Raw genomic sequence first — 12,505 nt, 5'->3', positions numbered from 1 at the left:
ACGTGGGAAGCTTCAAGCTTTGTCAGTAGCTAGTGACTTTGGTCGACTGCCCATGTTGGAGTTTCTCCAGGCTTCTCCCAGGACCTTCAAAGGCTGCAGAGTGGCTGGTCAACTCAGAAGGATATGATGAGCAAAGTGTCCTGTTCTTGGTGGAGCAGCTGGGGGCTCTTTCCAAGGACCGCCTGAGGTACTTCCTAAAGGTGACAGGTGACAAACCAGGGTTCAGCAGATTCCAGAGTTGCCTGATGGACCCCACCCAGTGTTTGTGCCCTTGCCTAACAATGGTCATGGCAAGTCAGCCAGTTGGGACGGGTCTGCAATAGTGCCTGTGTATCAACCTCTCTTTCTTTCCTAGGGAATGCAGTCGGATTTTTGGTGAAGATGGCCTGACACTGAAGCTCTTTCTTAAAAGAACTGCTCCTTTTTCTATTCTGTGGACTTTGACAAATTACCTGTATTTGCTGGCTTTAAAGAAGCTGACGGCCACTGATGTCTCTGCTCTGTTCTGTTGCAACAAAGCCTTTGTCTTCTTGCTGTCCTGGATTGTGCTGAAGGACAGGTTCATGGGCGTGCGGGTAATGGCACACTTAATTCCATGCGCGGTGCCTCCCTGCTTCCTAAATCTTATCACCGCACTGCTGTTTCCTGGAGTTTCTCTAAAACTTGCCCCACTGGTTCTGAGTACAAATTGCAATTGGAAGATGTGTTAGGAAAGCCCGGCAGTGACAGCATCGTGAGAGGAGAAAGGGCTGTTTCTGCTGGGGAGTCAGTTGATTACAGCAGTAGGCCCTGAACCAGACTGAGAAATTGAGATCCTAATTTAGAATTAACTTGTAGAATTATTATCGAGTCCATTCCTTGTCCTCAGCAAAGAAGGGTCTGAGAGAATAAGCCACAGCAAAGATTGTGATTTGCTTGTGTCAATCAACATATTTTGGAACAACCCCCAGCCTGCCCTTACCCAGATGGATTTAATTAATATTGGTGTAAGTAGATAAAGATTGCCAAACAGTAATTAAAGTCACTGGTAATGGCAGAATGCTATTAAAAGTGGCCATATATCTAGTGTGACTAATCTAGGAATGGAAAGAAAAGCAACAACTTGTACTTTGGGGTGCAAATCCTTAACTGAACTATGTTAAACATGTGCCTAACACCTCAGTTTTGAGTTTATTTCTTTTAGTACGAGCACGGATTTTTAAATAAATATATGTGATTTTTTAAAATATAATTATATCTGATACATAGAATTTTTGTGTGGTTATTCCATGTTAGAAACAGATTTCTCAGGATCTGTGTGGATTTCAGGAGCTAGACCCCATTCATATCTGGAACCACCACCACCCCCACCCTGTCCACATCAAGGCAATAACGCTTTACAAGGAAAACCACATGAGGGTGTTGCTTGTGCAGTACCGAGATCATGCACTGCATGCTCCTCCGGAAGAGCTAAGATGGGGTTTGAAATGTATTTTTCTACCCAAATCTTGTTCTTGTTGACAGTATGTCTAGGTCCTTGCCTCTCTCCTAATGCTAAAAGTGACATCTACGAGAAGAGAACATGCCTGACAACCATTGGCTGAAAGGCTTTCTTTTTCAAAGAAAATTAAGAGCTGGGTGCACTGATGCAGCCTGAAGGAGCAGTCCCTCCAAAGGCTGAAGCAGGAGGAATACTTGAGACCAGGAGTTCAAGCCCAGTCTTGGTGATAGAAAGATTCTATCCCTTTAGAGAAGAAAGTAAGCATGCAATTGCAAAAACTCTGATTGAGTTTGAGAGACACTGCTCAGAAATTCAGAGTGGAAGCTTGACACGAACAGTGAAAAAACAGATTTAATAAGAAATAAAATAAGAAACTTCCTTCTTTCATTTTTTCTTCGTTTCTTTTTATAATGTACATAGACCATTGTATAGCCTTATATTTGACACCCACAAAGAAGAAAAAGATACTTCAAATTGAGGTAATATCAATAAGCATAAGCATATCTGGATCACAAATGGATAATATTTCTATAATAATAGATTAACCATTGTGGATCATTTGTTAATACTTGGTTTCTTTGGACTATTGATTAAAGTACACCTAAAAGGAAAAAATATTATTCATTATTTTTCTATTATAAAGTCATGTCATCCAACTTATTGGTATTCCATGAGATGTTAAACATCTCTTTTAGGAGTAGTTGTTTACAGGTAATTTCTATTTATCCTGTGGAAATTTGTAAACTTGATACTTCCAAAAATATTAGAAAGCCACAATCTACCTCTTGCAGCCTTGAATGTGGTTGTTTTCCTACCTCTGAGATCCCATGCACTTAACTAGATTTCTTAAAATCACACAAACACCACTGCAGTTGCTCCCCTAGAAAGTGCTGTCTAGTATGTAGGAAAGCCTGAGCTCTGTCACCAGCACCACAGACGCAAAGAACACAGAGAGGAATGCCCTTCTAACTGAGAGAGTCCCTCCCTGTCACTGGTGCCTGTTTATTTCAATGAGAATTAACTACTAATGTTGAAGCCTTTCTTTGACATCTTGATCCCCTCTTACATTTTGTACCATTATTTCAATTTTTTCATTTTCAAATTAGTGAAATGGAGAGATTTTAGAAAATTGGTGGTTGACAGACACTTGAACAGATTCCAAGTCTTCTTAGCAAATAGATAGACAGAATGAATTTAGGTTTCTCCAACATATGCCCCTGTGACAGCCAAATACTCCCTGCATAATGTTATTCCCAAACAGCTTGTGTCATATAGTGCAGCTCTTTTGGTGACTTTCCAAGAGTCCCTGGCTGGAGAATATCAGCTGCACTGACTCTTTTGTTTCTTAATCTGTATTTTGAATTAAAACGGGCCCACAATGGCTCTGACATGGGACACTAGAATTGAGCTGCCACTGGAGTGTGCTAATCCTGAACATTCAGAGAAGGCTCAAGACGACCTTTAGTTTACATCTGCTTTTGGTAGCTGCTCGTCCAGACACAGTGCAGACTCGCTTCCCAGGGCCAGCCACATCAGATAACCAGTAGGTTCATCCTCATTAGGCCCCGCTTGGCAGAACAAAGCCTTATGAATGGAGCCAAGAAAGGAGAAAGCAAAGTTCTGATCACTGTCAGATTTGATTCTCACAAGGCCTGCATCCTTAATCGTTAACTCAGTGTGCACTGTGTCCATCCATGCAGTTGTCAATCCTTCTTTCTGGGATCCCCCCTCCCTCTTTCCTATTCAGGTCTTCTTGTGATCTCACTTTTAAGTGGATTTTATACAGATAAAAAACAGTCATGGAGGGATTTGAAATTCAGGGGTGCAGAACCCTTAAGTCCTTAAGTGTCCTATGGACTTCTTGCCTCTTCTTGATAGCTATAGATCCCTAGACTTCTTTTATTTCTCATCTTTCATCTCTTGTTCTATTTATAGTTCAGAATAAAAGAGATAGTTCTTTACATAATTTTAAACTTAACTCAGAGTTGTTTAAGGATTCTGTGGTTCCTTGAAAATAGACCCGAATCTGCCCAAACGCTGAAGTCATGCAGCTCTCGGAAGTCATGCAGCTCTCGACGGCAGAGTTGAGACCATGGCATATAACCTTGAGCTTGAGGGCAGCCACTGTCAACAATGTAGTTTAATACCTTTGTTCTAGGATTAGGAACCAGGGATTCACTGTGAACCAGTGAGGTTCTCCCACACTCATAAAACTGCAAAACGGCAGAATTGCCCGCAAAGAACTGTGTTAAGGCTGCAGTTTCTTTTTTAGACCAGTAAAGGTCGTATAAGGAAGTTTATAGCAAAAGAGTGGACTAAAGGTTCCTTCTGATGACTTGGACCCTAATGTGGATGATATTGCTAGGCAGAAAATAATTCTGGGCACTGTTTGTGAATGGGAAACACAGAGTATCGGATAATACAAGGAGAATCATATCCTTGTGCCTTTTGAAGGCCTGCACAGAAAAAGGAAAATGTATAGATACACCAAAACACCAACAGCCAAAATTGAGTTGCTTCTCTAGACCTCAGTGAGTTTTTTGAAAGGTAAAAGAAGCTTGATTCTCCTGCAGATGGGTTCAGTGTGTCAAGCATCTTAGCTTTAGAAACAGGCTCACATATAGTCTAATAGCCCTCTACAAATGTCCCCTGAGAGTGAATGCTAAGTGCTCTCTGAAGGACAGAAAGAGGTAGCTAGCTGCCTCAGAAGATATGTCCCTTGGCTGGCATGCTGGGAAAATGTGGTGACTGAATCCATTTCCTGGGGCACTCAAGTGAAGGAGCTGCACCAGGCATAAGAGAATAGAGAGCTTTGGGACGTTCCAGATGACAGCACTGTCAGTTTTGTGGTCACAGTGTTACCTAACAGTCCCACCCAAACCACATTCCAAGGATGATGATGGCTTTGCTTGTCTTACTTAGGTACTTGTAGTTGGTTAGGAAACTGAACCTCGAGTCATCTGTCAGAAGAAGCTTTCAGAAGCCAACTGGTAGCCCCACCAGATGCTGCTTTTTTTTTCCCCACCCAAGGAGGTTCTCATGGGAGGTAGAGTGTCCCAGTTTTCCTTCGTGGTCACAATATTCATGAGCTTGTAGGAGAGCTTGATTAAGATGCAGGCTTCCTGAGGGTGCATGACCAATGGGCTAAGTAGTGTCCTTCTCTGTTTCCATTGAATGAGTGGCCAAGCCTTTGAAGACTGATTCTAAAAATGTGTGTGGCTTAGATCTGTGCTCAGGGTGTTTGTTATATGAATGGTTTACTCTTTGAAGTTTAAAGCAGCGGTGCCATGCTAAATACAGCCATTCTAGGGCCATCTAAAGAAATGTTCCAAATAGACTTTCTACCCAAGGCATTCCTACATGTTCAAGATAAGTTGAGATCCATTTCTCAACTTCCAGATGTATCCATCAGAAACAGAATTTCTTAGAATGTACAGTAGAGACTTTGTCTGTTCAGATTATTATAAATTTTAAATTAAGACATTTATCTCCTTGAAAGGAACATATTATATGTCCTATAAATCACTGCCTTTCTTGTGGGTAAGAGTTTTCTAATACCTCCTAATACTCAGATTTTTATGCTCGCAGACCTTAACTAAGTGTTATCTGGCCCCCTAATGGGAAAGCCACTTCTTCCCATGCAAGCAATTGAAACAGATGCTGGTGTAATTGTCAAGTCAATTCGAAGAGTTCAGGTGAATATTTTCACAAGCTCTTGAAGAGGCTTGCTATGACTATAATTTCCAATTGCTTTAAAATTATGTCATTTTTAGCCATATCTGAGTCTTGCCTTGAGAAAACATACAATAGCAATCTCTTCACACCTTTTTTTTTTTTTAACTTCTGGGTAATGCAGACAGGGAGGAGCCACCATGTCTGCTTGCCCTGAAAATATTGCACCATCTGTCCATCAGTTTCTGGACAAGGGTTGTTTTGGATTTGGGCTTTGTATTGTTTTTGCTTGTTGGCAGTACATTTTTTTTTCTAGCTTCCTTCATCCAGAATTATATATAACACTCAATGGCCTAAATACCAAAGTTACCTTCTAAACACAGCTAATCCTGCTCAAGTTCCTTAGGATTAACACGATTTTATTAACCCTGTTTGAAGTATTTATATAATTACTTGATCAAAAAATAGAACTGGTAGTTGGCCAGCAACTTTTTTTTTTTAATCTTCCAAGATTAGTGTTCTGAGGGAACTCTTTCTGCCTATGAACCCATTAGGTAGCAAAGATGATTTAAACACAAAATCAAATCAGAATGCAGTTGACCAATACACCTTTTTATTTCTCAGAAATGAGGCTGCCCAAAATGGGTAGAGTGCCTTGCTGAATGATAAATCCTCAGTCAAAGCAAATCATTGCCTTGCAGAATTCTCAGATACAGATGGCTCCCTCCTGGGTTTATTTACATTATTACTATTATTTCTTACATGTAAAACTGCCCAGCACCTTCCACTGTATGCCTTAAATCTTACACACACACACACACACACACACACACACACATGGGCAGGTGACACCTGGCAGTGCAAAAATAGTCAACATTTGCTCATCTCCCCAGTAACTTGTTATGAAGGTGATCTACTTCTGCTGACACATAGGGTCTGTTCCCAAGGATTCCTGCTGAGTTTTGTTCTTAAATGTAGATCCATTCTGGGGCCACCATGTGCTTGTCACTGATGGTCATAAACAAAAGCATCGTTGGGTTACACGCCATCAGGAGCACACTCTAATCTGCCCTCAGGTCTTGGCTCACACCTTGTTATCATAAGTCATGCACTAATAGCACTCAAAATGGCCTGGAATGTCCCCGATGTTTAAAAGCTAGATTCAGAGGCACTGGTTTTGAAATGCTCAGAACTGAGTCTTCCTACAATTAATCTCTTACGGGATCTCATCTTGAATTTAAAGTCAGTGAGGAAAAGCCATCCTTCCTATTGAGAGGTTCTTGTTTTACTGTTGGCAGTAATTTTGAAGTGCTTTCCAATGGCACGAGGGCAGGAGAATTGATGAAGCAGGTGCAAGACAGCAGGTCATGTAGAATGAGCTCTTGAACATAACAGTATTGTACCTCATTACAACCAATCGTTACAGCCTTGGTCAAATTATTACTATTTCTATTTGTAAAGATAAAGAATGCTCTAGCAAGGTAATAAAATAAAACATAATTAAATGGAATTCCTTTTCTGTGGTTTATCTTTTTTGAAATGAATGAATTTGCATGTAGAGACAGGTAGTTAGAGGAATCACAGGACATCCCAAACAATCCGGACCTAGCTTGCTCCTCTCTATGTTGCTGGGAGGTCTTGCTGCCCTTCATCAAGGGTTTTCCTCTCAGCTCTATCAAAATTACATCTCCCTCATCAAGTCTTAGTATGGTGTGCATGTCTATAGACACACATAGCCCCAACGAACTGGTTAAAATGTGTGCAGAATTGTCTGAAGAACTCAATATACATGAAAATACTTAGATATGGCTTCCTGGAAAATCCATTTCACCAACAAGGATATTAATGTCAAGGAAGATGAATAAAACAAATTCTAAGTTGCTTGTCATTAATCAGCACAGCTTTTTTCTTTGTTTTTTTTTATATATTTTTATTAGGTATTTTCCTCATTTACATTTCCAATGCTATCCAAAAAGTCCCCCATACCCTCCCCCCCCCACTCCCCTACCCACCGTGTCTGTGGCATGAGCAGACTGGTCTCTTTTTGATACTTTTGACCCTTCTTTATTTTATGTTTTACTATTTTTCCCTTCTCCCTCCCACCAAAGTTTCCCCTCCCTCCTCTCCTCCCAGCCCCTCCACACATCCCTTCTTCCTTCCTCCTCCTCCTCCTCTTCTTCCTCCTCTTCCTCCTCCCCCTCTTCCTTCTCTATTTCCCTTCAGAAAAGAACAGGCCTCCCAGGGCTATCAAGCAAACACAGCATATAAAGTTACAATAAGACTAGGCCCAGACCCTCATATTAACGTTGCACGAGGCAACCCAGTAGGAGGGAAAGGGTCCCAAAACTCAGCAAAAGACTCAGAGATAGCCCCTGCTCCCACAATAACACCAAGCTACACTTCCACACCATATATGCAGAGGACCTAAGTCAGACCCATACAGGCTCCCTGGTTGTCACTTAGGCTCTATGAGCCCCTATGGCAACTGGCTAGTTGGCTCTGTGGGCCATGGAGGAGCCAGAGGGATAAAGGACATCACAAGGATACTGACCCTTCTTAAATATTAACACTGATGAAGGAGGAGGTAATTAGCCTCAAAGAAGGATTTAGCAGCTTTCATGGGGCTTACATGGGTTGATCTGGGATAAGAAATCATAACTTTTTCTTGTTTCCTTCCATTCCATTTGACAGATTGTCGCAGCAATAATGGCAATTACGGGCATTGTCATGATGGCGTATGCGGATAATTTCCACGCTGATTCCATCATCGGTGTGGCATTTGCCGTAGGCTCAGCCTCCACATCTGCACTGTATAAGGTAGGTCTGTATCTTCCTCTATAGTCAGCTGTCACTCATAGTTTAGGATTAAGCAACAAAATAAAGAAGAGCAATGAAAATCTTAGAAAAATGCAGGCGTGTTAAATAATAATGTGTCTTTTAAAAAAAAATACTTGTGTGCTGGGCATCTAACAGAAAATTTCACCCTGTTGACATGTCCTTACATGCCATGGATCCTTGTACTTTCTGGAAGAGAGAACTGAAGCTTTGAAAGATTTTATAACTCTCCAAGGCCTTAGTAAGGTAGCCATGGTTACAGCCTTGGCCTGGAGCCAAGGCAACCCCCAGTTATCAGACATTTACAGCAAAAATGTAAGGAAAGTGACTCCTCCCCTCTTCATTTTTTTTATTTGAGTATATGGTAATTATTTTGACTCCATAGAGGTATTAAAAATAATAACCTATCATTTGAGAGTGTGAGTTTTGCAACATAGGGGGCCCACACTACACAGAACCCAAGCCATTACCAAAATGAAAACACTCTCTATACCACTGTATGTACTTGGTGTAATTTCTCCCCTGGATTCCCTGTCATTCAAGAAAATGTCACTGGGGTCACCACACATAACTTCAGAAGCAAGGTCTTCGACAGCAAATCTAAAAGGTTATTTTCCCAAAGTTCAACTTCTTTAAAAGCTAACTTTCTGATGTATCTAAAGGGCAATTCCAATTTCACCTCTCCTAGAGTTTCTATAAAATGAAAAGCAAGGATGGAACAAATTCTAAAAGATAGAAATGGGCTTTTGCATCCCTCTTGGAGGCTTGCCTACCCACCACCACTGTGGCCCAGGCACACAAAGTCTGATTCCACATTTATAAATTGAGGGAGTGGTCCCACCGATTCTGTGTGACAAGCTTGACAAGTGTTCATTCATTTACCATGAGTGCCTAGCCCACCCCATGGAAACACTACTAAAATGGTTGATGGGACCAAAGACCAGCAAGATTAAGTCTTCTAAGAGAAAAGCCACACACATATATGACGTTAAAAGCCAAAGCAGTACTAAAATTACTGTGAAAGCAGGATGGCTGGTATAGAGAGAATTTTCCTTACCAGACTACAAAATGCATTCATTCTAGGAGTGATGATGGTCATGAACATACATAAAAGTTCTTTCTTTTCTGAAGCCTAATTCCAGGCAGTGACAATCTGCTGCTGCATTTGACAATACTTGTTAGTGGGTTAGCAAGAGGAAAGGGGGTTAAGAAGCCAAGAATACAGACCAGGTTTGGCTCCCCCCTTCTGCCCATTCTGTGAGTTCATGGCATCCCTTCACATCTACCTATCTTCTGCCTCTACACATGAACTTATAACCCAGAAAAATAAATTCATTTTAATCCAGAGAGTAACACAGTTCTTGTAAAGGCATCTTAAACTTGGGGAGAAGAGTGCCGACAAATCTAAGGCCTCAGTATTTGCCTTAGCAATCTAATAACACTTAGTTCTCAGCATCTGTCATAATAAAGATGCAAAGAATCCCATGGTTGCAAGGGAGAATTAATTGATGGCATATCAGCACTCGATTTGTGTGGGCTCATATAACCTTCATTCGTCCTTCACCCTGTGCCCACCTTGATGATTTTGTTGTCATAGTGTTGAGTAACCCCAGAGACTTATAACACCACAAGAAATAAATTTCATGGCAGTCCCTATACCTTGTGAACAATGTAGGGCATTTTAATTCTTTGTCACCCTATCCCATTTAGTAATACAGAGGTAGTAGGGCAGATGACATGGAGCCTAAACTCTAGGCCGGTAAGTTCAGTAGAATTCACTTTTGTCCTGCAGCAAAGATTCTCAAGAGTTTCTCTCCTTTCCAGGTTCTGTTTAAGATGTTTCTGGGCAGTGCCAACTTCGGTGAAGCTGCACACTTTGTCTCCACCTTGGGGTTCTTCAATTTGATCTTTATCTCCTTCACTCCCATCATCCTGTATTTCACCAAAGTGGAGCACTGGTCCTCCTTCGCAGCGCTGCCCTGGGGCTGCCTCTGTGGGATGGCGGGACTATGGCTAGGTAAGTGCCTGCCACTCTCCATGTCACTTGATCTTCCACTTGAACAGATGGTTATAGTGCGATGACTTCACTTGCTGCTCTTGTGCTCCACAGATCCAGACTACATTGGTTATGGTCACTGAATGTGTGGACGATTCTTGGTAGGCTCTTGCGTGATTATCTCAGAGCTATCCATCACAGAGTGGCTGCTGTGAATTAAAGTATCCAGTTAGAAACTCAGGTCACTCTGTCAAAACACTGGCCTTTAGGTAGCCTCATCTAGTCTTCATAATGTGGTGTGTGACTTATTACTCTTCCTATGCGCATAGTATGACAGGCAGAAGTAATAATGGCCGATGCATTCAAATGCTCAAAGTAGCTAGAGCACTGAGATCAGCTGAGATGGACATGAAGCAAAGAAGTGAAGAGGAGCCAAGGGGACAGGAGGGAAGGGAACAAAATTCAAGAGAGATGAAGATCATGAAGAAGTTGAAGCACCACATTGAGAGGGCTCGGTTTAAAATCTACTTTATCTTAGAGCTGGACATGACAGGCTCATACCTGCATACGGAACAGCCCACTCTACTGAGCATGGAGAATCCACCAGGAATCCCCTTTCAGGAGAGAAAGAACGTAGCATGTGCTGAGCTTGGTGGCCCTGGCTAAGCAGAATGTGCCCATTTGAAAGCCAAATAAAGGTCACCCAGAGTCTTTCCTTAGGTGTCCTAAAACTCTGGAGCTGAACTCCCAGCTCCCACTTTCCAGATGTTCATCTACCTGTACTTGATGTAAGAGGACCCTGTTCCTCCTCCCAAGCTATTGAAAACGGCAAACCCCAATTCCCAGAGCTTATTCTGAATAAAGCCAGCTTCATTCTGCTTCTTGCATATACTGCCCAGTGTCAATCACTCTTTTGTTCCACATTTACCCAATGTACTAGCCCTGCAGGGCCAGCATTGCCCTTCTCCTGACCTTCTAAGCCAACGTGACTCTGGAAACAGTAGCAATACTGCAGTTCCAAGGGAAAAAAAAAAGTCCTGATTCCAGCAAGATCATCGATTGGCTCATCTTTTTCCACTTCAGTCTAGATCCCTCAGGGAAGGTCCTTAAACTGAAAACATTCAAGAAAAAGATCAAGCATTAAATGTTGGTCCCTGGAGTTCTGCTTCCCAAGGCCAAAACTGTATGGTTATCATCTCTCATTACCTCTAAGTTGAGTGAAAATCAATAGTATATTTGGAAGTTGGTAGTGTTGCCATAAGATCAAAGTATACTAATTAAAACTGCTCTGATCATTTCCTGGCCAGAAATAGTCTAGCTGGAGCCAATCATAACCAAAATGTCACTTCCCTTTGGCCACTTCCATGTGCATGGAATTCATGCCCCCCTGAAAAGTAGCCCTCCACCAATAAGAGTCACTGACACAGCTAATGTAAGCCATCTCAGGCTGGGCTGCCCATGGCAGTCAGACCCAAGATTCTCCAAGCAGTGTGTTTCCACACTCCACCAGGCATGGTTCCAGCTGCCACTGCAGCTGCCCCGTTAGGCCCACCAGTGCACATCAGAGCCCATTGTGCCCAAACAGAGCTGTGACAAATTGAAGAGACAGCCTCTTCCCTGAGCGATGTTCTCCAGGATTTGGGGATCATTACTGCTTCACTGCTAGTGTTTTTATTCCCAACCCTCTCTTCTCCATGGGAATGACATGTGAGTTAGCTGGAACTAGTCTAAGAGGCAGAGCTGATAGACAAAGACCAGTGTGTGCTCAGAACTCCACATCTCCTGCAGCTATGGCTATGACCTGCCCTCCAGGGAGTTCTCTTAGTCTGAATACAGGCCAGTCTGAAACATTTATCTGACATATCTGAATTGCATTTAAACTCAGGCTGGAGCCCATGCTATAGAGAACACATTGAATTAGAAATTATTTTCCTTGGGTTATCAAAGACTATTCCACCTAAAGGACTAAGGAAAATAGACAACACATTTCATGGAAACCATCTGAGCTCTTGTTGAGTAAGGAAGACTCAGTTTTAAAACATCACTCTGTTCTCTCAGTCTGCCAAAATGCAGTCCAATCAATAAAATGACAAATGGGAGATTCAGCAGAGCTTTGATTTATTCAGTAAATTGCTAACTTGTTGGAATTTTACCTATTCGACTCTATGAGATTAAGGAAAGATTCAAGGTGCTGGAATATTCATTCACATTTAGCCTTACAAGCTGAGGAAGGCCCCTGTCTTAACTGTGGGTGCTATGTGCTTGTGAGTCTTGGAGGGTCAAGCCCATTGCCTCCAATCTCCAGGAACAAATGACTCTGAATAACTAAGTTGGTGAGCTTAATTATAGGTGACAACAGAAAAACATACACCCTCCTCATTGGAATAGTTCTAGAACATTCTTTGAGTCTAGAATCTTCAAAAATATGGGCAACATGCTTCAGCCATGTTCATAGAGACCATCTCAGATTAAACAGACTTTTGTATGTATGAACACTCATCTCTACGACCTCTGAAAAGTTT

The 12,505-nt window shown here is 41.9% G+C and overlaps 1 protein-coding gene across 3 annotated transcripts in view; it reads left to right on the top strand.

Annotated features, from left to right (window-relative positions):
• Slc35f4 (solute carrier family 35, member F4) overlaps positions 1 to 12,505 on the top strand; it is a 227,319-nt gene that overhangs the window by 211,664 nt on the left and 3,150 nt on the right. For 2 of the 3 annotated variants that reach the window (XM_030248088.1, NM_029238.2), the window contains 3 exons: positions 356 to 575; positions 7,844 to 7,969; positions 9,812 to 10,004. In XM_030248088.1, the coding sequence (XP_030103948.1) occupies positions 356 to 575; positions 7,844 to 7,969; positions 9,812 to 10,004 (539 nt within the window). Of the gene's footprint in view, positions 1 to 55; positions 188 to 355; positions 576 to 7,843; positions 7,970 to 9,811; positions 10,005 to 12,505 lie in introns of those variants that run through there. The other variant, XM_030248087.1, reaches the window with a different exon arrangement.

Source organism: Mus musculus, chromosome 14 (genome assembly GCF_000001635.26).
Source record: "Mus musculus strain C57BL/6J chromosome 14, GRCm38.p6 C57BL/6J".
Taxonomy (NCBI): domain Eukaryota; kingdom Metazoa; phylum Chordata; class Mammalia; order Rodentia; family Muridae; genus Mus; species Mus musculus.
The sequence above is the reverse complement of the archived record's forward strand: the minus strand, read 5'-3'. Positions and strand labels throughout refer to the sequence as shown.